Here is a 27371-nt window from a genome sequence, read left to right as displayed (position 1 = left end):
GGTTACTGACGTGTGAGTGACTCCGTAGCGTGTTTTCCTGCACTAGCAGCCATCTGAAGCTTGTTCCTAGCTAGCTGGTCTGGCGCAAGTAGCGCCCCGTAGCTCCCATAGGTGACGTAAGCAGCAAGCGAATGTTCATGCATGCGTCCAGCCCAACAAATCTTTTTGGGACAGTCTCCGTGGTTTCGTTATCGAGAAAAATTAAAACATTTGGTCTCATTTCGAATTGGCACCAGCACTCTTAAGTTTAAGAAATGACTACATGCTTGCGGTTTGACTCGCAACATGTCAGAAAATGGGCATACATTTTGATCTGTTTCCATTAATGTCTTTTTCTACTTTAAACACAAAGATAAATTGTTTTCTTTAATGGAGGACTAAGGAAATCATCAAGAAAGTCAATCACGGAAAGTCAGAGGATTTGGGCTCTTTAAAATTATTTTTTATGAGCAGTTCAAAAGCTTTTCATTTTGTGCGTAATAAGCTTAATAATAATAATAATAACATTTTACTGATTTCTTTTTTCTTTTTAAACATTGGGCATTAAATTATCTTGAAATTTGTGCTTCAACCGTAATTGTGTTTTAACTTAGTGGCACTTTTAAGGCATGTTCCCATTTTATGCGAATGGTTAAGTAAAATCAGTCGACATCAGGACTGTTATGAATACATCGTTGAGTTTTCTTTCCATTATTCTACTACTGAAGGTGCTTAAATGTTAAGTGTCTCACTTCACTCTGTATTAAAAAAAAATATGATCACAAAGTAATTGAGGAAAGAGAAGCTCTGTTATGCTGTGGATGGAGAAAATGAAGTAGACCACCTTCAGGTTTATGTCAATTGTGTGTTTCATTGAAAAGAAACCTCCATAGCATAGCTCCACTAACATCTATGGAGCTTCAGACATTACTTGAGACTTTTTTTTTTTTTTCAATTTGTAATCACAATTTGATATCAAACTAACTTGTGGACATGCAATAGATGGGTGCACAAAAAAATACTAATTTATGGATTAAATTTACATAAACAACTTTGATATCTGTGTAAGCAAATGACACATATCTTTGCTGGAGACCTCATTGTCTTTTACTAGTCTGTTCTCATCAATAGGCTGCAATGCCAGGATTTTCAGAATGTCTTTGTAGCTTACTACCAGTCAAAAAGAAAATGCAATCTTGTTACTGTATCCATGTCCAGGCCATTGTCTTCCCCTGGCCTTCGTTTCTGCTCTACAATTTCCATAAAAAGAGCTCCATTTGCTCACAGTACCTTCCCCGATTCACTTACGAAGTACATTTTTCATAATTTCTCATTTAAATAGTTGACTTCTGAACCAATTTGAAAACAGTTGCTAACCAAAACAGCAGCACAAAGAAGCACATCACCGGTCTCTGTTAGTCTGCTAAAATATTCCTTATTTTGTTTTAAACTATGCTTTCACTTGACATATACACCTTTAATATCCTTTAATATTCTGGCCCCTCCCCATGTTAGTTTGGGTCTGTGACTTTTTACATATATGCATCTGACTGCAACTTATACTGTACGTGTACATGTGCTTTGTTACATTTCTAACTCACATCTCTTTTAACCGTCTATTTTCGGTTTTCCTTGAAGCTATATAAAATATATCCGGCATACATCAAATCCCATAGCAGCGCTTCATTTCATTGAGCCAAATTGACAAATATGAGCATTTCAAATGAGTTGTGTAATGTGTATGTTAGAGAAGGAGAGAGAGAGAGACAGGAAACCTTGTCTGCCGTTGCCAACTTTAAGTGCGGCACTTTGAAGGAAAGGGCAAATCGTAGCCAAAGCTCCACCCGCCTGCATCTGTAAATCTGCCAGTGGAAACCTATTAATTATCTCCTACAAGGACCTGCTCACAGGCTGGCCATCACTGGCTGTCACTTTTAACAGCTTTTCTGCTCTTCCTCGCTGATGCATTTTGCTGAAAGGACGTAGCTCTGTGAAAATACAAGCTTGCTTTTCATACGGGGAGTGAGACATTTTTAAAACATGAACTTTGTCGGTAAATTTGGTGCCGATTGGATGAGGACAATTTCCTGTTTGATTAAGCTCCCACTCCAATGAATGTGCAACCTCGCAGCCTTCAAAAAACATCGCCAAGCACATAAAATGGCCGCCTGCAACCAGTTTGTGTGGTCAGGATGAAAACGGAAATGGTGAACAATCTGTCAACCGTATTATTCCCAAGAAGGACATTGAAGTGAGCTTCACCTTTATTATACAGGAAAGGATGAACGCATGTTGAAGGGTGCTGTGAGCGTGCACTTGTTCTAATTCCCTCCACTTGATGTTCATTTTTTTTTGGTCTGATTATGTATGTGTGCGCTTTTTATACAGGAGAGTGCCAAAGCAGCCCAGAAGATGAAAGACGGCCACACGAGCGACCGCGCCACACAGACGGAGCACATGGGTCCAGAGGTAAGCAAGCACTCCACTAAAAATCTCCTCCAGAACCTATATTAGCTTCGGTCGCTTCCCTTGCTTTATTTTCCTCCTAATCTCCTTTAGAGCATCTTTTTAGGCTCAAATTCATCATATACTTGGTCCCTGAAAATGCTGTGACATTCATATTGTCCGCTACCTATTTCCTCCTCTTCAATTACCAACCATGCTCAGCTGGGAGGCTACTGTGCAATGCGTTTTACCTGCCTGTGTTGACATGGCCTCCTTGGCTTCACCACCAGCTGACATTATGGGAGCGCAGTCGACGTAATGAATGTCTCCCTGTGCTGGAAACAGGGCCGGTGCGTTAGGGTCACTTTCTCTTTCTGATACTGTTACACTGGCAACAGATGCGGGGAAATGCATAACGACTGCAGCAGTTTGCTTTGAAAATAGGACATGTTGCTGATTCCGCGCTATATGCACCAAAGTTTCCCATTGAGATCAATTATATTTTGATGCATTTGTTTTGCAGCGCAAACTGTCGACATAATAAAACCTTTACGACTATGAACTGTTTTGTTCTAAGTGACTTTTGGCCATTATTAGTACAAGTGCCGAGCACATGACAGTAACATCATGGTGTGTGGATTGGAATTCATTAAAAAAAAAACCCTGAGGCCAGGCTACATCATCTGCATTAGTGCATTTGACTGTTCTTCCGCTCCATGTTTACATGCTGCAAAGTGAGACATGAGGTGCCGCAATCAAACGGCCTGTGTTGACTCTGCTCTACCAGTTAATGTTGTCCAATGCAAGCACAGCGCCACAGTGTTGAGCTTCAGGTGCTACAGATGGAGATGACAGATGGCCCCGTGTGTGTTTTCGGACTTACAGAATTTAGAGTAGGCCGGCATTGTCTTCATATTCCTCACACAGAACTATGAAAACATTTCTTAACTGGCTCATATTGACTGTGTCATGTTGAATGGGGAACCTGAACTGATTGATTAGCTTTTTTTCTGTTTTAAAGAGAAAGTTGAGGTGGATTTATGTGCATGCAGTTACCTTTTGAACAACATGTCAAGTCTGTAGCTCGGTGGCTGATGCTGTTAACTCATTCCCCGTCAGCCATTTTCAAAACAGAGTTACCAGCAATTTTACAGTATACTGTTTTGACTGAACTTTCAAGACCCACAGAATATTTTGTTCTATGAGATTGTAAAAACCAACCTACCAAAAGAGAGAGTAGATTCTGTTCTTTAAGCACTGTTTGCACCTTTATCCGTTCATTGGTAATCAGCAGTAGGTTGATTTCAGCAAACATGCCGATATTTGAACAAAAAGATAAAACGAGTTTTTTGTGAGAACGTCACACAGAACAGGTTCTTTGATGGCAATTTTTTTTGACTCCTCGAACAATAAAGCAAGATAAACAAAGGACCTTTGATGGAAAAATAATTTATTTTCAGATATACGACTAAGAAACGTGCCTTGAGCAATGCTGACTGAACGTCAGTGGCTTTTTTTTGTTTTTCAGTGGCGTTCACCATTCATTCCATGATCTGGGCATCATTTCCCATGGTGGTAACTTAAACTGACACCTACTCTCTACTACTTACCGCAACACTTCCGTTTATGTTATGCATGTACAGTGTACATACAGATAATCAGATTTTTGTTTTGGGAATTAAAAAAAATGCATTACCTTAATTATATCTCAACGAATCTCCTCGACCATTTATTTATTTATTTATTTATTTATTTATTTATTTATTTATTTATTTTTGTCTGCTATTCGCCAGATTCTGACCAGCATGGCTTATTGTATTTTCTGTCACTTCCGATGCTATTGTCAAAACATTTATTGACTACAAATTAGGGCTGCAATTGTGATTTCAATTTTGGCTTCACAGTCAAGTTCAGTTGCGACTTTCTTCTACTCTTTTTTTTTTATTTCATGTAAGTGTGATTATTATTATTTTTTTTCCATAATTGCTACATTTCCATTTACAGTTTTAACAACTTGTGCAGTGTTTCTCCATTCTCTGCACTTTGTTTTTCTATGCATGTTTTGTGTGCAGCATTCTTTAATTCAACTTTGTAATTAGCTAGAAATGATTGAAATAATTATTATATGTTGTCAATGTATGCTGTTTAGCAAGCTTTCCGATGATCCCAAACCTTTGAAAATGAGATAAAAGTTACGAAAGTTTGCACAGTTGTGCGAAGAAAACAGGATTGTACTCGTGTCACGAATCCAAATTTTGTGCAGAGTAAGAACGTTTCTATATATTTATTAGTGAATAAGGGCTTGGGGGACTGTTTTACTGCAGTGGGAAATGGGACGATTTCGCCACATTGTTGGGCCAGCGAACATAGCCATTAAAATCTTGGCTGAAAACAAGAAGGAGCATGTTAAGGTCATGGAGTTGCCAAGTCAGTCTCCAGACCTCAACCCAATAGAAAACCCATAGAGGGAGCTGTAATTTTCAGCCAAGGAATTCAGCAGGGATCAAATAATCATTTCATCCACTGTCCAATTTAGAGATGTCAGTCTTGGTTGTCGATGACACAAAATACGGTCAACACACACAAACACACTTGTGTTGATATTTATTTCCAGCGCTGAATTTCCATCATTTTCGCCTGATGTCATTTATACATATTAATCTGTTATTTTCTTTCTCCGCATTTCAGGCTTTTATTACACCCTTCTGGCACTGCACACCCACTCCCACTAATGCTTTTCCAATAATACAGTCAGCGATGGCCTCACCCTATTGAATGCTCATTGCTTCCGTCGGCTTAAGCAAGCAACAAAGTGAGACTGTGCGTGTCACATGGCGAGTACCTTGTATCTATTTGTCATCGCCCGTGAGTGCGTCTGTGCGTCCCCACAATTGGATGTGTGTGTGCGCGCTTTGTGCCGCAGCAATTAGTGGGCGGATGGCAAAGTCAATAATGTCTTGAAAAACGTCAAAGTAACGTGAGTGAAATAAGTTGCATTTATGCCACAGACGAGCATTCGCTCATTATTGTGTTATGTGTGTTGTCATGCCTCATGGCGGAATTCAATTATAAGCACGGCAATGCCATTAACACAGAATCCATTTAGATGAGCTACTTATTTGTTAAAGCTTCATTTCTTAATGTTTTGTTCACTTTGTTTTGTGGAGATGTTGTCAGGGGGTTTGATTCAGGCCTGTTGTGTAGTATACATCAATGTTGTGGCATGTTGACATTATTGTATTTTTTGCAATTTACTCTATAAGTTCCCTGGTACTTTATTAATAGCTCTGACATTCTTTATTTAACATATGTAAATGATCATGAATTAAAACGTGCTCTTTTTAATAATCCAGCTTTTCCAATCTTATGATCAATTTTTAATTTATTTAATTAATCTACGCCAGGAGTGCCTTGAGAACGACTTCCCGTCATGACTAGATTCAGTCGATTTTTATATGCGTTTCTAAGTGGCAATTTAGTATTTTCAGCAGGTATGGAATAATCATTAGCACTGTCACAAGTTGGGACCATTGTAATTCATTCTCACATAAGTGTCCGAGCAATAATTTAAAGCAGTGGTAGGCGTGACTCCCAATAATGTATCAACCGCAATTTCTTCTTTCTCTTCTTTTTTCTTTTTAAATTCAACTCCCAAAGTCAGTTTCCATTTGCAACATGAAATGTGTTAGGTGTGTCTTGAGTAAACCCATAAAACAATTCAAGAACCCATGCCTTGAAAACACACAGGAAGTCGACCATTTTGTTTTGAAGTGGCCATTTCTAAGTGTCCTTCACGTCCGTAGATCCCAGACTCTTTCCCCAGTGACCTTAGTTTCCTTTAACACGGTGTCCAAATTGTGTAAGTCTGGCCCGCGCTCAAGCGTACATCTCTGTGATTTCTTCTAAAGCCATTACATAGAGTGGCTACGGAGGCCTCCATATGCTCAGCCCCTCCCTTCTTGAATGGATGGGCTCTTAATTAGAGGAGCAGCTGGCTGCCCGCTAGCAAGGTAGGCTAGTAAGCGCAGGTGACTCTACTCAGCAGTGGCTTGCAGCATGTGCGGCCTGATTTGAGCCTCCCCTCCCCACCTCCATGCCACCCTCCTCTTCTTGTGTCCGTGCTCGTGAGAGTGTGTAGGAAGATAATGCTGCTATGTAGGTTAGGTACCACGGTGCGCTGTTGGCTAGCAACAGAAAGTGTGCCTACAAGTGGGGCAGCTATTTCTACTTCTTCGGCCTCCTTGCAGAGGTCAAGCATCCCACTACGACTTGCTAGCCAATGGAGCTGGAGTCGAGCTCAGCTGACTGGTTGAGAGGCACGGTACAACCTATTGGTCAATAGTCATTAACCCAACTAAATGACAAGCTGTAATATTGCAAGAGAAGCAAACACAAATTGAAAAGTGTGACCCACCCCTACTCTCATTTTTCAATTGTGCACTTTTAAAAAGGGTAAGACTGAGTGAGCGAGTGAGTGAGCAAGAGAAGAGAGGAAGTGTGTCCTGAGAAGAAGAAAAGCTATTTTACGCCCTGCAGAGAATCTTATGAGCTTGGAGGTATGGTAGCTGTTTGAAAGTTTTTAGAGGGGATTGAATAGATTGGAATTGCTTTATTTCAGCAAGCTAATTTCATGGGCATTCCTATCAGGAAGCTTTTATGGGGGGAATCAAAGGCTCTTGATGGTTACTTCTCTCTTGTTGCCTTTCTCATTGCCTCACACTATTTTCTCTAAATGGCTGCAGCTTTACTTCTGTTGCCTCGCCTAGTTTCATATCCACCAAAATACCCCGTGTAATCATTCAGCATGATTATTAAGTTTACATGTTATGCTCAAGACCTGATAGCATTTAACTATGCATAATGTAATGAGGGATGAATTTTCATGGTATTTAAAACAAATTATTTTGCATTGTCTGTGAATCATAATGGCACCACCCATCTGCTTCTCATCCTCCATGAACTAGGAATTTGCGTCATTTTTTGAAGCTGCCTTATGGTGTTTAAATACCATTAACCGAGAAAGGGAGGACAAAGTTGACCCCAAAATTTTCTCCCTTTAGAGATATTAACTGTAGTTCCTCTTACACTGCCTGTAAAAGCCAACCAATTCAATTCGGAAAGCGCACTGTTGCGTCAAATGGTAACGTTTGGTCGTTTAGTGTTTGTATAAAAGTCACAGGCAGAACCTTACCGGCTCTACTCTACTACTTTTAAGGCCCTACTCTGCTCTCTAACTTGTGAATAAATGACTTAAGTCTCCCCACTGTGCCCAACTACATTTCTACAACCTGCAATCATCATTTTTCTTGCAATCTTTGAGAGAAATGTCTTAGAAATAAATTACTCGCACATTTCTACCGACTAAGCCAGAACACTCATTGATTCCTTTCCTTTGCCCCTGTTTTGTTGTTGACCATTACAGCCAGGGGGAAAAGAAGACTTCAGTTCATCCCCATTTTGTGCTAAAGCAGCAATGACACAATGTATTCTTTTTTTTCTGGGGAAGGGAACCCTCCATGAACACGCGTGATGGCACATCTTGCCAACGTGCGTCATCAGCCACTCTAAGCGGCAGAAGGAGGGCCGGTCCAAACGCTGATTGGAACTATGTAGGTCTCCTATTCCTGTAAACTAGATCATTTTGTACAATCGTGGTCCTCACTAAGTAATGGCGCAGCAATAAGACGGACCCAGAAATGTGCGATGCCCCATTTAGAGGTTTTGTACGTTTTTTTTTTTTTATGTCGTGTCCCTCCATCCACCTCAAAGTTTTCTAATCTTGCTAATATCTCACTTTTAATTTGTCGCCTTTTCCACATTTTGGTCAATTTTCTCAAGCCCTCAGCTTTCTTCCATCTTACTTTCCGCTTTTGATTTTCCGTCTTCCCCAGAATGTTTCACATCACTTCCTTGAACTCATTTCATCATCGGCCTGACTACTTTCCTGTCTTTATGCCCGCTGTTTCACCTGTACACCTCTTCATTCTCATCACATCCGTCACTTCTTATCACTTCCTCTCACCACTTCTACTTTTTGTATGCATCAATGTGTTGATCTACACTTAGACACTCATGTGACATCTAGGCAACTATTTTACGTCTATAGATCTCATTCATGATATATTAACATACAGTCCTTGAGTTACATCGTTTTGACTTTACAGTGCCCGTGCCTTCTCTGTAGCACCTTCTTTTTCACTAATTTCCCACAATAATCACGCCATTTTAAAGTTATGTAAAGTTGCGTTGTTGTTACCTCCAGCAACTGACGTCCATCGAGCAGGTCGACGCGTTGCATTTCCGTGTTTAAATGTGAATTAGCTCCACTCTGCCGTCTGTCAGCAATAAATGTCCGTGTGAAAACACAAAATATTGGTTCTGGCTGCAAATATGTGTTGTTTTTTTTTGTTTTGTTTTTTAAAATTACTTTTCAAAGGATTTTGATGTAAATAATGACTTTAACGGTGAAATCCGGCTTAAGTCGACATTTGGGTTACATTGCTAGCGTAGGAACGGAACAAAGCTGTGACTCGAGGACTCTCAATAAAAAATTGTGCGTTTTAGAATCAAAATAGACAAAATCCACAAAAGTTACACAGTTAACCATTCAAAGTTTGCACAGGATAAACTGAGACTGCAAATACCCCAAAAGTTTTCAAGGTTAAACCAGAAACCCCGAATAGTTGAACATGATTTAAATCGTCATAAACACCGTAAAGTTGTGCACGTCAAATTGAGACCACTGTAACTCATTCCAAAACTGCACAAGTTAAAAAGTGACTAATGTAAAAAGTTAAAAAGTTACTCCTGCAATTCTCCCAAAGATTGCACATGTTAAAATTAGACCACCTTAAACCCCCCCCCCAAAAAAAAAATTATGCAGGCTAAAACAAGAGTAATGCAAATCTCCTACAAATTCCACTTCTAAAAATGAGACCACAATAAATCCCCCCAAAATTGTACGTTAAAATAACTCTACATCTCCCAAAAGTTGCAGAAGTTCCAATGAGTCTACCGTAAATCTCCAAAAGTTGTGCATGTTAAAATAAGGTTACTATAAAGCCCCCTGATCATTACCAGCAAGCAATTAACATCGGCTCAATTAGATGACACTAATAACATTCCACAACATAGAATTTGCCCCGTGCCGCAAATCGCATTTATATGATGACATAAAAAGAACATGGCTGATTACATCTTCCCATGAAAGTCCTTAATGAGAACTCCGTCCAGACCCACGTAATATCTTGATGTTTGGGAGTAGGGTTTTTAATTGTGCTTTTATGCCATCATCAAGTTTTACTATTGGAGGCCACTTTCCATCTGTCTGCTGTAGAATTACCCCTCTGTGTGCGAGCACTCGAGAACCGTCGTGATGAGTGCAGGTGGTGAGCTTTGTAAGTCCCCCATTTTTTTCCCCTCATTCTTATTTCTACCCAACACATTTTACACCACAACTTGTCTCGCGTAGCACCGAAAGCGATTTTTGGTCAGCTTGTTAAATCCGCATGGCTACCGGCATGTAGTACACCATCAGGTGTCATCAATACTCCTCATTAATTCCCTCGATGCCGAGCGTCGGTCACGCCGGATTCGAGGCAGAGGCAGCAAAGACTCTCGCAAGGATGAGTCATGCTGCCCTCAGCTTCCACCTCACGTCTCTTATTTCCTTTAGTTAGTTTTCGAGGTTGACATCTTGAGGCCAGACTCTGTTTAAAACTGACTACTGCTGAATGAATTGGAGATTCAGCTCGGTTTCGTTTGACTTTGATGCTTTACCATTGGCAAAAGTGGGTACTGTCTTGTGAAGCAACCCCCCACAAGAATTTATCTATTCATCTTTTTTTCACCCTGAATGTGGAATTCATTCCCAGCTTTTGGTTGAGAAACTCAACTATTCACATGCTCTTTTTTTTTTTTTTTAAAAACACTCAATAATGCCACACGATGGCGCCAAAGCAGCAATTTGGTTTCAAAGAAGTATACTGAAGTGATCCATCCTGACTGACAGTCCAGTTGTTGTGGTGGAGCAAAGTTAAGATGGGGTTGTTAGTAAAGGTTTTGGAGCATCTTTCCGACATGTACAAGACATTTTTTTTTAAAGGGTAGTATTGTAAGATGGGTTTTAAATGATACTGATAATATCGACAATTGGAAATATTTTTCGTGGTTGGTGTCATTTACTCAACTGGAGTTTTTAACCCAACTTGTGGGTCTAAAAAGTGCGCTGGGGTGGGTTAGCTATGCCAATTTCACAGTATCTAATAAGATATGCGAGTTATCGCCACTTTTCCATTAGCCAAGCCAGCGCCAAGTTGGTACCACGTGAGTGATGTAGCACCAGATCTCAACATAAGTTGTCTTTGGGCACTTTATACATAAAACAGGTATAGAATAACATATTCCTCACTTAAGACACCAATTCAACCAACTGTCATTGGCTAGAAATAAGAAATAAACACATGCTAACCTTAATTCATACTTTTAGTGCAGTCTCCTTTTTCATACAAAGTCCCTTACTTTTCTCTTGGGTAAAAGAAAAATAAATAAATATAGAAAGCCAACACATGTATCGCTCTGACTGATGTGGTCAATGATGTGATGCTTGTAGTTTTGTACACTACAAATTTGCACGCTAATCAAAACAGCAGCACCAAGCAAGACATGTAAACAGTCTCTCAGATCAGTTAAAGTATGGGGACTTATGTTATGTTGTGAAAGAGTTCACACTATTATATGTTTTATTATATTTTTTATGAATATGTTCCAGCACACCCACTACAACGCTAACACACTACAAAAAGCATTAACCTGCAGAATCTTTTAAATTCAGCTCTTTTTATTGTCTCCTAGCAGACACTGTGTACCACTCTGCATTGTTGGCTATATATTACTTTGCATCGGCGGCTGTATATTCGTGTAGATCGAAAAGACACTTTTGTGGCTCACGTAATGAGTAAAGACCTTAATCAGCCTTCCACTGATGAATGTACACCGAGGTTGATTTGTGCTTGCTGTGTAATACTCTTAAGTGTTGCCTACTAACAACAATCCCTCCTTGTCTCTGTGCCCACCCCCTTCTTTTTTTCTTATTTGATTTTTTTTTTTTTTCTCCCTTTACAACATTGGTTGCTTTTTGTGTCAACATGTCTTCTGTTTCTAGGGCATCAAGGCGCATGGGAGCGCCACGTTGTCCTCAAGGAGACAACTGAGTGAGTGTCTATTCTGATATCACCCGATTGGACGTGACTGTCTTGTAGTGGCCCTGTGTACTCAACTAGATGTACCAAAACAAAACCAAGACACTAGGGGTCTTTGTACTGGGTCTTGCAGAGTATGCAATGCTTTATTTTACATCATAAATATGCTCAGTCCATTTAGCAGTTATTCTGCCCTCCTCAATTTTTAAGACCTTGACCTTTATTGAGCCAGGGTTTATTGTTTACATTAGAAAAGTGCCACTGCAGACAGCAAGCAAAACTGTCACAAAAAGTACACAGAAAAAATTATGATCTCATCTCAGATTACTCACAAATTTTACTTTGTTCAGCCTGTCACTATTCACTGCTGGCCAAGATACACTACTTGTAGAAAATAAGCCATTTTTTTGAACTGTTAAGTGAATTTGGATAATTTCATGCAGCATACTGTACGTCATGATCTGTCATGGATTACCAACCAAACGTACCATTAAGCAGTTGTTGGGAATCACTGACCTTGGCTAGTTTATTGGGAAAAACTTTGTCATCTATCTCAACATAATATACTGGAAAAACAGTTCTAGAGGCCAAGGAACTCTTGTCTGCTCAAAACAACCGCAAACATATTTGGATATTTCCATTTATGAATTACGACCCGGTATGAAGACCCTTTAAGTGAGGAATGCTACCTGTCTTGTTGCGTAGAAGGGAATGCTGCCCATTGCCCGCTGTACTTCCAATACCTTATCCCTGTGAGATATTGACCCGTGAAGTGATCTTCTCTCTTCTGGTAGTAGAGCCTAGAAGTTGACGTGATAGCCAGCATTTCTTTGCCTTAAAGAAAGTTAGGGGAAGAAAGTCTTTTGCTCAAGGGGTACCGACCATTTTTCTCCATTTGTTATGAGTCAGTGGCTTTTGACTAAATCTAATGGTCGCAGGAATTGAACAACGGGAAAGTACACTTCCTCAGCAGAAAAGGGGGTTCGAGTGCTCGGCGTGTCTAATCAAGCAAGCATATCTCTTTTTTTTTCCCGCACTTTTAAACCACCAGAATGTATATTTTGTCGTCTGCGGTAGATTTGGGGAATACCAAGTGACATGATATTCATTTAAAGCAGTAGGTACTAACTATAGTGTACTTGTAAGTTACCAACTTCATTTTAGCAACTCGGATATGTCTCAATAAGTTAAGTTCATTTATTTCACTAATTCAATTCGTATATTGCACATTCATTCAAAACATACTGTAGGAAAATAATTTGCAGAATGCAAATTACAACTACTGAAATCTGTAATGCTGGAGAAAAGATGCAAAATATATGTTGACAATGATCTAAAAATAAGCTATCTTAAGTCAAGCATGCATTCCTGTATTTTTTACAACCCCATCTGTCATCACCCTCTTAACAATTACCTCGCGAACAACCTTTGCTTGACCGCTGTGACCCGTCAACTTCTCAGTTACGAATCCCCACCCCCACACCCCTTCACACTGATTACACAACACACACACATGCACGTGCACCCACACGTCACATGGACACATCAAATGTTGACCATAAAGTCCAATCAATCTGTTTCTGATTGCCTGCTTGTGGTGTGTAGGTGTGTACAATACATGTGCGTGCATGTGTGTGCGTGCATGCATATGTGTGGATGAAGGTTAAAGCCTGAAAAACAATAAGTGCCATTAGAGTGTCATTAGTTTGCTCTATGTGCAAGGGCACCTCAGCACTTTCTGTTTGTATGTGTGTGACTGTGTGAGTTATTATACGCAGGTTTTTTTTTTTTTTTTTTAGCAGGAAATCACTCATCTTCATCTTTGTGTGCATGTGCGTCTGTGATTCTTCTCGCTCATTAAACTCTTGGAAGAGCGATGCTAATGCGCCGCTGTGGAATTAGAATCTATTGTGGACCTGTTTCAGGGCAAACTGCATTAATGACTTTAAGCCTCTTGTTTCTTTCGATAATGCGAACCTGAGCGGGAATGTGACAATTTTTGACATCTTAACTGATTATTGTGTATAATGGTCCACACATGACAAGAAAAAAAAGGGCAAGTGTGTGCTTACTGCTCTTGGAGGGTCTATTTTAATAAGATCCTAACTACCAGGCACTGGGCTCTAAATTGCAGTTTCAGACTGTGTGCACTGTTGGTGGGCTAAAATAGTGAACTTATACTGAAGATCCCAAATATTAGTCTCAAAATTGCTTGTTCATTTACTCAGGTGTAAAAGTAATGAAGACCTCTATAGTTTTGCACTTTCTGTAATGCTATTTTTTCACCATGGGACATTTGGGAGATCACTGTAAGCACAAAATGAAAGTTTTGAAGTGATGTAATTGGAAGTGGTCGTGGAAGAGGCAAACAAACTATTACTGAGTTACAGAAAATAAAACTATCACATAAGATTGCGTGATATGGAAAATTGCTCTGTACTCATAAGTAGGGATGTAACGATATCCAAGCATCACGATACGATATTATTACGATATGAAGGTCACGATAAGATAATTATCACGATATTTACAAAAGGTCACAATATTGTAAAAAAAAAAAAAAAAAAAAAAAAAGATCTCATACTAAAAAAAAGCACAATATTGTGCTTTTGTACATAACAGCAGTGCATAGAAACCACCTACAATCTCTAATAACAATATTGAGGCACTTATGCACACATGGACGCTTCACAAATCAAATTATGTTCCCCTTCATCTGACAATTAGCATATATTTTAAACATAGAAGGCCAAAACATCCCTAATAAAAATTAAATTGCACTAATAAACTAGCCACTAGAGGGTGCTAGAATTGCACAAATGGAAATCAACCTGACTTTTTTAACAGATGTGTTCCTTTTAAATATTGTGAACATGACGAGGACGATATTGTCGCAGTTTTAATATCACAATCTCACGATATTGCCATTATTGTTACATCCCTACTCATAAGTGACTGGCCGAAGTAAGCCCTTAGATCAGGGCTCTATAGACAAACAAAAATAAAATGTTATTGTAATGATTATTTGTGGCAAACTTCAAAGATAGAAAGAAGAAAAATCAAAACGACCAGACTTGTCTTCATATGGCAAGGATAGTATTTGTAGTTTATCAATCAGTCCCTATGCTTAGCCAATTCTTATATAGTATGGGATTTATGTGCTTGTCATACAGTGGAATGCTCCAGAAGTGGATAAAATGGGAGTTCAAAAAGTCACTCCCTCGTGCTCCAGACAACCTGAATGTTTTATCCGCGTTACTCAACAGTCGTAAAAACACTTGACCAGCGTCGTTAACGGGTGCATTAGTACATAATGCTTTTGCGAGGCCCTGTAATGGCTTGACAGCGGCGGCCAGCGGTACCTCAGTGTTTGTGAACTTTAATGACGTAAATGCATTTGCTCTTTACGCGTCTTGTAAATATTACAACTACATTTGCCAAGCGCTGCACTTAGTAGGTAGTCGGTGTGCGGCACATTTATATTGACTTAATGCGAGTGTGTGTTTGTGTAAGAATGGGTAGCAGGTGGAGAAGAAAGAGCGTGGGTTTACAATGAAGTATGCCCAGTGGCGGTGGTTGCAGAGATGAAAGATTTTTATACCCAGGTGGTGGTCGCCTGCCAGAGGAAGAGTGCATGTGTGTTTTGCATAATTTCATATGTGCCCTGTAGGGGTTGAATGAGGGCAAGAACCATTGGCTATTTTCAGTTTGTGTGTGCACGTATGCGTGCGTGTTGCTGCCTCGTGTCTTTGATGCTCCACTTTGGGGAGCTCACATTGTTGCCTTGTCGTGAGTCCCTGGCATCCCAGATTATGAAGTACAGTTGCTTTTGTGGCTGTGGTCCAAGGTCGACTGCAGTCCATTCCGGAACGCCTGTTGACATTCCATCATCCATTTTCTATACAAGCCGTCCTTGTTCGAGTCGCGGATGAGCTGGAGCCTATCCTATCTGACTTGTGCCTAACATTCGTCACGCCTCGCCAACTATACGGGATCTCTTTTGCTTCAGTGGCTTTTCAGAGTAATTAACTAGCTAGCGTTTAGCTAGCTAGCTATGACTACACCTACATCACAGAGAGAAAGATAGAAGAGCAAGGAGGAAAAAAAAATAGTCGGACATGGCGGCCAGCTTGCGCAGGTGGGGCTCCTTCAGAGTGCCTCGTTGTCATGGTGTGGAAACTCCGTGCGGTGACGGTGGGATTTATTCCAGCCTTATCGTCATGCCGTCTTTATACTTGAAAATTGTGAAAATATCTGATTAGAAGTTTTTAGCGCTGTCAAAGTTAAAGCGTTAACTAATTAATTAATCACCAAAAAATTATCGCATTAATCATTGTATTACCAGAAATTAATCATTAATTTTGACCGCAGATGATCCTTTTTAGCCGACAGCAGATGGTTACGTTAAAGGTAGCTGTTGTAGTTTGAGCAATAAACATGACTACATGCTTTAAAGTAAAGCATTTAATAAATGTTTACATATGCCGTAGGTATTTTTTTTCCCATTTTTAAATTATGCAAATAACTAATTGATTAGAAAAAGCAGGATGAGCATGTGCAGTGGATATAAATTTTTGAAGACGTCGTCATAACATTAAATGTCAAAAAAATTAACACATAACAGGTGCGCTTCAAATTTAGTGGGCAAAATATGTTGGGGAAAAAAAGCCTTTTTAAGTCAGTGATTAATCATGATTAATCAAAATTCTAAAATGTGATTAATCTGATTAAAAAATTTAATTGTTTGACAGCTCTAATAATTTTATATCATTTAAACTTTGCAGGGCTGTTAACAACACTCTTCTTCAAATGGAGACATTGAATTTCAGTTAATAGCGCTTTTCAGTCCTTGGCCCAAATTTGCACTGGTTTTTGAGTATTCTGCCAATCTGCCTCGGAAACCAGGAAAACTTGTGGGTCTCCTCTAGTGACATGGTGAAAAGCCAACTTTGGCAGTCATTTTTTGCTGCTCGTCCTCATGAGGGTCACGGCTCATCTGGAGGATATCCCAGATGCCTTTGGGCAACAGGCGGCCTACTGCTGCTTATGCATAACAAATATTTATTGACACTCACGTTCACACCTATTGGCAATTTTGAGAAACTAATATGCATGTTTGTAGACTATGGGAGGAAGGCAGTGTGAAAGGGACAAAATGCAAACTCTACACTGCAATAACTGAGCTGAGATTCCAACCTGGAACCTCTTGACAGCAAGGAACGTGTTCAGTCATCCCCATGACGACTCAGGATCATCTCCCAAGTATCATGACTGAAACACTTGAGTGTCCAACTTTGGAAATTCAAGGTACGTAGGCATGAAACTGGAGATTTGTGCCCCGTCATCTGCAGGTGGTTCTTATCAGGACAAACCAAGTCATCTCCAAACAAGCACGGCACACTGCAATGTCACACACACGCGCCTCTGTGTAGTGTGTGTTGATGTGAGGTTATCTCCACCCTGGCTCACCGCCAGACAACTTATCCGACTGTGATCCACAGCGCGACTCGCGGCGACTCCTAATTATAGACGGAGGCACTCAAACAGACAAGCGTACACACAGCGTTTCCATGTTCTCCTGTGCACTCTTCGCACTAATGAGCCACTCCACTCCCCCCCCCCCCCCCCCCCACCCCCTCCTTGGCCCCCCAAGGGGAGCCGCCACACTCCTCTACCCTCACGGCTCCTTGACGGAGGCCACCAGGACTACCTACCTCTGCCAGCCGCCCATCTGCTCCTCTGATCGCGTAATGTTGCACTCAAGCAAGCAAGATTTATTTATTTATTTATTTTTTTTAAATCCGGCATCCCTGGCTTGCTTTTCCACCTCCGGGTGTGTTGGCGGGACCAAAACCAGGGATGCGCCGCAATATGCAAAGGACGACAATGGAGGATGTCAATCATATGTTTGTTTTCATCTTGGCAACTTTTTTTTTTTTTTTGACGAAGGGATCTTTTTATTGTTCTCCTTATGAAAGCAACAAGAGCGAGACTGTTTAGAAATAAGTAATAAAAACATTGCTGTTGTGGCCCTTCAAGTACCGTATTTTCCGCACTATAAGGCGCACCTCATTATAAGGCGCACCTTCAATGAATGACATATTTTAAAACTTTTTCCATATATAAGGCGCTACAGTAGAGGCTGGGGTTACCTTATTTATCCATTAGATGGTGCTGCGCTAAAGGGAATATCAACAAAACAGTCAGATAGGTCAGTCAAACTTCATTAACAGATTACAAACCAGCTTTCTGACAAGCCCATTCACTCCCAAAATGAAAAAAAACAGCTGTTTTATTATTTTCTCTGAGGTAAAGTATTAGTATTAGCTAGGGATCCAAGATGGCGGGATCTTCTGCGCATGCGCGTCACCGATCATGCAGGGTCACCAGCTTTTGAAAAAATTGAAGGCTTTTATGTGCACCTTATAGTCGTGAAAATACGGTACATGACAACTGTATTTTGGATACAGAGAATACAAACTGTATAAAAGAGTTCTATAGCGAACCTATTTTTTACAAAGCTGATTTAACTATTCTCTCAAAATGTTTTCAAATTTGTTTTAGATGTAGAAATCAGCGTGTGTACCTCGCTTTAGCATATAGAGGGCTTTCGAAAGAACCCTGGCTTTAAAGAGAGAATGCACGCTGAGAGTTGAGGAACTGTGGTGACACATGGGGCAAGAAAAAAAAAAAGAGAGAGGATGAAAGCAAGCTGCTGTAGGGAAGTGGAATGAGATGAGAGAGATGAGCTGTCAAAAAAGTTAAGAAGCCAAAAGATAGCAATCGGGGCGACTGAGCGAGCGCATGGCGCTGGGAAGAGCAGAGGAGAAGAAATGGAGAATATTTGTTGTTTACTTATTGAAATTCAGCATTGACGAGGACAATCCTCCCACAGTCCCACCGGCTTTTTTTTTTTTTTTTTTTTTCTTTCCCTCCCCTCCTGTTGTTTCGTTCTTTATCTCCGGCTCTTCCTTTTTCATCCATCTTTGTCCTCCTCCCGCCCCCTCCATCTGCACTATCACAACAGAATGGCACTCGGTGAAAGACTTAACTCTTTCAAGATGTCTCCAATAAAAAATGGTGCCTTTCTGCAAAGTTGAAGGACCCGATGTTGATGCAAGCAGTTTGGTTATCAGTTTGGCAGGGCAGAGGTAAAGCTCTTACAATGCAGACCTACATGTTCCTTAACTGTGCCAACTTTTCACACAGCAACATAACGTCACTGACCAATATTTGTTGGACACTTGCTTTCAACACAACAGGTGTTTCAGGTTTTTAAACTTTATAACCCCAAATACCCCACAATACAGTCACCATCTTTTGATACGATGTCAGAAGGCAGAACATTGCTTGGACAAATTTGTCCCGATTTTCTGTTTATACAGAACAGTGACAGGGAACAAGATCTCTTATAGGCGCCTCAAAGCGGAACAGTTACACGTTAACTTTGTATTTCTGATCCGTCTGTGTGCCTTTTTATAGAGAACAGTAGTCAGGTTTCCATACAAATGTTTAAGCAAATTTTGTGAAAATGCGCAAAACGGACACGCGACTTATGCCCGTTTCCATCCGTTCTTCTTTTGCGAATATAGTGAGAGGAGACTGCACCGCGTGATGATGGCATATAAGTGCGTCTCACAAGACACAAAATGGACCGATTACGGATCTAAAATTGCATTAGTGTTTTTTTTTCTTCATTTAAAAAAAAAAAAAAAAAAAAAAAAAAAAAAAAAGTGTTTCTTCTTGCATTATCAATCTGCCATATTTTTATGACTACAAACGTACGTGTGACGTAATATCCGGTCCTGTAGTTGCTTATTCGCAAAAGCTGTTTCCATAGCCAAAATGTACATTTTCCTATTTTTGATACACTTCAAAATCCACCCCCTCCAAGCGTAAAACCTTTTTTTGCGAATTCCATTCATTTTCTTTTTCGCAATTCTTGAAAATTTGAATAAAAATAGGTTGATGGAAACCCTACTAGTGACACAGGGGGGGATAAGGCAGATTGTTGGCTTTCAGAGATTATATACTGTGCGTGGAGCTTTATATTAATTAAAACGTGCTTCTGATAATACTGCTGATAGCAGATAATTTCTGGGTTGACTTGGCTTGGAAAATGACTCCTTTTTGGACCGTCTACAAGCAACTACGAGTACTTACTCCCTTTATAGAATTAAAATTGCCATACCTCATCCCCCCACTCTGTGTTTTGGACGTTTATACAGACATGTAAAAAAGACAAATGTGGGGTAACTTTTAGGTTGACTTATGATACTACCAGTGAATGCAAAGAATTGCTGGGCCATATATCCACGTTGGTGAAATTTGTAGACAACAACAGATTGTATTTAACGGGCGTTGTAGATGGTCCCACGCTTGCAGATGGATAATGGCTGAGTGACTTTACCCCAACACCCCCACCCCAAATTTTGTGCCGTTTATAGAGAAGAACGACACCAAAGCTTGCTTTTACTGACAGCGCCTAAGGGCCTTGTGCCTTCAACCTTCTAACGTCTTCTAAGTAACTTTATCAAGGTAAGCGGCATCTTTAGAACAATGAGAATAGGACGGGACAGAACAGGGCAGAAGGGACTGTGGTGACTACTGCTGCGTGCCTCTTTTTGCCGACCAACCCCACCTAGCCCCAGGGACAGCACCGAACAGAGCAGTAAGCACTGAGGCTGTCAGCAGAAGGTGTGTGTGCGTGCAAACCAGAGAGGAAGTCTGCACTTGTGTGGGAGCCTGTGATCTGTGCCCCCATCCTCTCCCATGCCTCCCTCAGGCGGGTCGGGCCAGAGTTGCGCAGCGGGCACCTGACTGGGCACAGATGGCACCAAAAGACAGACGGTGACGACGGCGACAAGAACGTGTTAATATATAATTATCTTTACAATGACACAGGGTACACTGGAGTCGAATAAGGAGGGGGCGGTGGGGACTCTAGGGATGTGCGGGTACAAGGACAGGACGTGAGAAGGCAGAACTGTTAAGAGGAAGTACGCCGAAGACTGTGGCCACACGCACACAGCTATTTTTGAAAGTGTAGATTTTTTTTCAGGCGCATTTTGGCCTCTTGTCAACACGCAAACTGTTTTAGGTGTAGTCAAGTAAACCATTTCAACACATTTTCTAGCATTTACAATCCACATAAACTCGTATCCTGATATAGTTTTCTGAACTTTTTGCATAACCAATTGCTACATACACTACTCACAAACAGTTAGGGGATAATAAACTTCTGGGGAAGACCCCAAAAAGCACTATAACCTTGACAGATGAACCCTAAATTAACATTCTCTAAAGTACTTTGTGCAAAACTTGCGGAATGGCAAAATCCACAACAGGTGTTTGATCCATGAATGGACAATTTGACAATGACCACATTCAACAAATTGATCTACATGGAAGTTTGTCTCGTCTGGTAGTCGTTCAGCTTTGGCAGAACTCTGATCCCAAATGAGTCCTCTTCCTGCCTGTGTTCGGTATCTCTTAATACCTTCAAAGGTGGCAAATTGCCTGTTTGATGTTGACAATGGGGGTGAAAAAGAATGGGGGAAGTACAAGTTTTACAGGCAGTGGAAAAATGAGCTTGTGATGCTTCCCTTCAAGAGTGGGAAATTGCTGCATAGACCTCAGTTCAGTGTCTAGAGTAAAACACGAAAGCTCCACTTGAAAGTACAGATTGAGGATTTTTTTTTGTTGAAGTCAACTTGCATTTGGGGCCAAGTTGGGCAGTGACCAGATCCAACAAATTGAGCTATCAGTAAAAATGTCTTTTGCGTCAGGTAGGGACAGAAATTTGATTCCTCGTTAGTTCCTCCTTAATTACTGATCTCATAATACTACAGAGGATTACAAATTTCCTGGTCAACTTTAACAATGTGGCAGTTGGCACCCGTTTTGGAATCTGCATTATGGAATGACATTGGCATTACCGTCATCGGCTAGAAGTGAAACCACGGCATGTGACGTTTTGTATTAAAAGTGTGATTGATACTCATCAGTTCTTCTGGGTGCCTTTTCCAGAAATGCCTTTCTTCAGGCTTCTAATTGGTGGTTTTTAATAATTAGGGATTATAGTGGAGTCTGAAAAAACACTAAAATTACACATTCATGGTATTGTCCTATTGTCCATGTTTTTTTTTTTTTTCTGTGCAAATGTTGAGAAAAAAAAGATATGTTACTTTGTGCCTCCTCATGTCCTCGTTAGCTCTCCCTCTCCATTTGTTTTCCATCCCAGCCTTCTGCAGCAAAACGCTCTAGCTGCAGCCACATCCTAATTTATTTCAGTTACGGGTTAACATAACCCGGGTGGCACATTTGACCCAATCGTCGGCTCTTACACCAGAGTGTTTTCCTGCGCCTGCTGGCTCCTCACCCTCTCAGATGTTTTTTTCTGGAAGGTTGAAATGAGAGTAACATTAAGTTGAGTGTCAAGAAGCATCCCCGCTGACTCCCTGACTTTCTCAATTTTTTGCCCTTTCCTCCCAGTCAAGTCATGATTTTGTCCTCTATTGTTTTGAAGTACAGCAAAACAGTCAAATTTGAGCATAATTTGTTCCACCGACTTTCAAGATTTTATCACTCCAAAACCAAAGCTCTTATGGGAAATACCGTAAAGTGTTGCCAGACTAAAAATGTTGGCATCCTTAAAAACAATGCCATGACCATGTCACATCATCATAAACTAACCACCCCTTTTTAGCTGACGCCTGCAAATGGAGCATTACTGTAACCTCCTGTAATCTGCTTCAGATGAATGCGTTCATGCTTTTCGTTGGAACCGGTAATGGGATTGTCTGAACGGAGATCGCTATCCAGAAGAACATTAAGTGTGCTGAAAATTGCGATGCGCAATCTGTTTGTGTGTATGTTCCTTCCTGCCGATTCTGGGGATCCACTCCGGATGTGACTCCTTTGTACGTACGCCATTACCGCAGGAAACTGTGACAGTAAGTAAGGAAGTGGCACTGCATTTGATAAGGGGATTTATCCCTGAGACGCTGTAGTGCAAATCGACAAACAAACCGGCCATTTGTTGTATAGCATAACAAAAGACAAGATTCAAAGTCCCAACTGTTATGTTACATGTATTCTTACTTGAACACTTGAGACAAAGCTTAATATTAACTAGTGGAATTTTCCACAAACAATTTTTGAATTTGTGACTAGTGAATCACAAATAAGCAGAGGATTAGTTTACTCTCTGTGCTCTGTCACTCTCCCTACCTCTATTCAACAAATCAAAGTGACCAATAATTACAAGTTGATGTATTTTTGACATCACGAGTAATGTGTCGTGGTATTATGGTTGGCAAAATGTGATACGAATTACCGTATTTTCACGACTAATAAGGCGCACCTAAAAGTCTTTAATTTTTTCAAAAGCTGCCCATGCGCCTTCTAATCCAGTGCGCCTTATATATAGATCAATATTGAGGTCTCATTGTCAAGACGCTATTGGTGACTCTGCACGATCGGTGACGCGCATGAGCAGAAGATCCCGCCATCTTGGATCGCTAGCTAATACTAATACTTTACCTCAGAGGAAATAATAAAACAGCTGTTTATTCATTTTGGGAGTGAATGGAGTTGTCAGAAAGCTGGTTTGTCATCTATTAATAAAGTCTGACTGACCTATCTGACTGTTTTGTTGACATTCCCTTTAGCGCAGCACCATCTAATGGATGCATAACGTAACCCCAGCCTCAGTAGAAAAAGTTTTAAAATATGTCATTCATTGAAGGTGCGCCTTATAATGCGGAAAATACGGTACTCCTGAGATTGAGATTGGTCGTTTGGCCAGTGATCACCTAGCAATGTTGTGCATATCGTTTTCCTTTCATGTGAACAACACCGAACATGTTAGCTCAGGACCGTGAGCGTTTGTGGGAAGTCCTCATTTTAACGACATGTCCCCCCATCTGGTCATTGCAGGCTTTGATCTGACGTTCACATGCTTCGCTTTTCCAGAATTCCCACTGTCTAGTCCCACTCTTGGCGCTTCCACAGAGGGCTGCTTTCTGCCTTTTATAGAACATCATTTGTTTTTAATTTAGTTTCCCCCCTTTTTTCTTTGCTCATTCATAGTATTACAAAACATTACTGATCTCCAGTGCTACTGTGCTCACTTAGAATTGTGCTTTTTCTCTGTATTTCCATTCGGTACATTGGTATGTTGATCCATTTTCTATAGCCCCTTTTCTCATTAGGATGATGGGTGAGCTGGGTGATATCAGAGCTGACTTTGAGCAAGACGCTTGGAATATTCTGGGTTGGTTGCCAGCCAATCACAGAGCACATAGACAAACAACCATTCACCCTTACATTCACACCTATTGACAGTTAAGACACACCAATTAACCAAATATGTATATTTCTGGAATGTGGGTGGGAGAGAAAACCCATGCCATGATTCGATTCAGAACCACTGACTGACAGCTCTTGTATTGGCTCTCGTTAGGTGAAGCTAATAACGCGGTTGTAAAGTTTTTTCCTGTCACTTGACAGAAACTGGCGTCACCTCTTAAATCACACACCGATCATTAGTAGCGCGTTATTGATGAATATCGCTTGTTTGTTTGCGACTTTATGGATCGCCCGTCTGTGTGCTGGAATCATAATCATCCGATAAATCATTGTGTTGCCAACAAAGTATGTAAGCTGGAACTTGCACAACACAAAACAATTTGCACTGAATTTATCTGCCACATGTCAATGAAACATATTCTCATTCCTCATCCTATCTATCGTTCATATGTGTGTGTTTATTTATTTTTTATTTTTTATTTTTTTTTAAAAACTACTCTTACCACACACAGAATGATCGGAAAGGCAGGAAAATTGCAAAAATCTGTCTAGATTATTGTTATATATGTACCCTGCATTAGTTTTTGTCTTCTTGTGTTATCCATCCCTCCCATGTGCTTGTATTTGTGACTTCATTGTTGCGTTCATGTCACTGTGCCATCTCACCATTGTGTCTTCTTATGTTTCTTTCCATCCACACGTCTTCCATCCCTTTTGTCTGGAGCCAGTAAGCAGCATGGTATGACGGACGGAGTTTAAAATAAAAGGTAGGCTTGTCTCAGTTGGGCCACACAACAAACCTGGAGCTGTCAAACTTGTTTACGATTTTAATGTTATAAGTGGAACCTCTAATGTTGAACGTTTTTTTTATTTTTTATTTTTTTAAGTATACCGATGATGTCAAAAATGCAATCGCCACAAACGAGAAATAGATTGCCAGATGTGTTCTCAACTCTACTAATAATTTCATTATAATGATAATTTTTGAGTAATTGCAAGAACTGGTCCTTCTGTCAGTTCATAGATGTTGTTGTTTTGCACACAGACATGCCACTGAGCCATGCCGCCCCATTTTGTTGATTAACCAATACATCGTATGTAAAAAAAAAAAAGTCATATTAAAAAATAAAATAGAATGAAATAGGACATTACTTCAAATTGACAAATTAATTATGATTCTGTTACTGGTTTGGTCCGTAACATGTCAGACAATAGGCAAAACATGTTGATAATTAAATAAAAAGTAAATGCAAAGGTTTTATTTTGATTCAACACTAAGATAATCAGTTCTCATTATCAACTTCAAAGTTATCAATCTATTTTCTTAACTGCTTATCCTCACTTTAATATAAATAGTTTGCTTTCTTTATTTACCGCGGTGTATTGCGTTCAACTCTAAAGGTTCCCCTCATATTCTCATTTTGTGTTCCAGTAATGGTAAGCATAATTGATGTATTGACATAGTGAGGTTGGCCATAGACTCTGTAATGGCCTGCTTGCCCTCCATCGGCAGTGATGATGTCAGAGGCAGCACAGGTTTGTATGTGTCGTCCTCCATCTCTCCCGTCGTTCATCTCATTACTAACGCCAATCAAGACGGAATTGCCGTAAAAGTGACCTCAGCGGGTGTATTCCAGCACCATCTTCTTCTTCTTTCTTTCTTTCCTCGCCTCCTAAATGTGGCAATCAAGTCGCTGTCCCACATTCCGGAACGGGAGGCACCAACGGAAAGGTGACATTGATTGATGATAACGCTGCAGTGGCTTAATTTTTGTCATCTGTAAATTCACTTGAGCAAAGGATTTGAATCAAGTACATTTTGGATAATAGCCCAAGTCTATGATTCAACTTTTTCTTGCTCTGTTAAAGCATGATATGCACATCTGAACTTGTAAATGTGACTTCAATTTAAACTTTGGCAGTTTCATGGTTGACACATGACCTTTCTAATTGATATAGATGTAGATTTCTTGTTGTATTTAGCCATTTATAGTGTCAAGCTTCTTATAGAGTTTATAACTTTTATAATGGATAAAAGCCTACTTTTCACGAACATTTTTCTTTTGGTCAAGTAATGCTTGCATAGCTGACACTCCTAGAAGACAAAAGTGTAAATTTAGTTTAACCAGTTTAACCTTTTAATTTAATTTCAGCCAATGAGCCCCATTATTGGTTTGCGTTTACACAGCTTTAGACATCTCTCAATGTTATCGTGCGTGACAACACTTTTTAAATGTGTGAAATTACCTCAGCTAATCAACATTTATATCCAATCAGGAACCGTTTTCCGATTCACCCCCTCTTCTTTTATCCTCCTGACGCAATGATCAAACACATTCTAATACTTATATATCATGGACATTTGTAGATGTATTGGTGAAATTTTATAATGTCGTAATGAATTTCATGCTGTTTGCAGAGCCCCAATGTAAAGGTGAACGTGCATCTGTTGTGTAAAGCGACCATTTGTTCACGTCCGCCCCACTCATGTTTAAGCCTGGTATTTAACTGTGAAGTCATGTGATCAACAGTAGATAATCATGTCGTTTCTATACATTGGGAATTGTCTGATTTTGCTTTTAATTGACCATTCACGATGCAGAACAATGCTGGTCGGCTGATGTAATGAGGAACGCAGAGGATTGTTAGTGTAATTGCTTTGCATTCACTGTGAAATCCAATAAAAAGTCTTTATTTGGAAGAATTGCAAAGCGCAAAGCAACTCGGAGCCAGGTAGATAAATTTATGAATCGGCAGTGGAGGCATTCGGTTCTCTCCTTCAAAATAAGTGAATCAGGGGGGACATAAAAGCCACATAAATTAACTTGAGAGTTTTCTACTCCTCGAAGATTCCTCTCGCCAACTCCACCCGCCGCCGTTTCCCGGTTCACTGGCTGATGGATTAGCTGTGGTCATGTGAAGATACATCAGTTTAATCAGTTCTAGAAATTAAAATTGGTGCAATGATTGATTCCTCTCTATTAGAGGCATACACAGCACTTTGGAACCCGAGCAATAAGTTGCATGAGTGCCTTGTGAAGGGCACATATGTTCATATGTTTGTGGATTTTATGCCTTTAATGATGCATCCACAACAAGCAACACTACAGAGTCCCATTTTAGATGAGTTTTATCTCACCTCAGTTTGGCTTGGAACAGTTTAACCCTCGTCTTGTTTATATAGCGATATTGCAAAAAGCTACCTGTGCCGTTCACGCAGAACCCAGACAACGTAGACAACCTCCGTCAATCAAATACAGTGGTACCTTGACTTAAGAGTTCAATTTGTTCTGGGATTGAGGTTTTAACTCACTTGACTTGTATATCAAATTAATTTTCCCAGTTGAAAGAACCTGGGTGATGTTGTCGATCGCTGCCACAAGCTGTGGCTATCGGAAACTCTCTCCCACATCAAATTTTGTCCCGCAACAGAAA

At 40.2% G+C, this 27371-nt stretch overlaps 1 protein-coding gene across 7 annotated transcripts in view; it reads left to right on the top strand.

Annotated features, from left to right (window-relative positions):
- ccser1 (coiled-coil serine-rich protein 1) overlaps positions 1-27371 on the top strand; it is a 106431-nt gene that overhangs the window by 53438 nt on the left and 25622 nt on the right. For 3 of the 7 annotated variants that reach the window (XR_013283489.1, XM_077521080.1, XM_077521079.1), the window contains exon 10: positions 2368-2448. Coding sequence is in view for 6 of the 7 variants with exons in the window: in XM_077521080.1 (XP_077377206.1) it covers positions 2368-2448 (81 nt within the window). In the remaining variant the exon portion in view is untranslated. Of the gene's footprint in view, positions 1-2367; positions 2449-11587; positions 11637-24660; positions 24704-27371 lie in introns of all 7 variants that reach the window. The other 4 variants (XM_077521083.1, XM_077521082.1, XM_077521081.1 and 1 more) reach the window with 4 other exon arrangements.

This window comes from Festucalex cinctus, chromosome 5 (genome assembly GCF_051991245.1).
Source record: "Festucalex cinctus isolate MCC-2025b chromosome 5, RoL_Fcin_1.0, whole genome shotgun sequence".
Taxonomy (NCBI): domain Eukaryota; kingdom Metazoa; phylum Chordata; class Actinopteri; order Syngnathiformes; family Syngnathidae; genus Festucalex; species Festucalex cinctus.
This window is presented reverse-complemented; position numbering and strand designations above follow the sequence as displayed.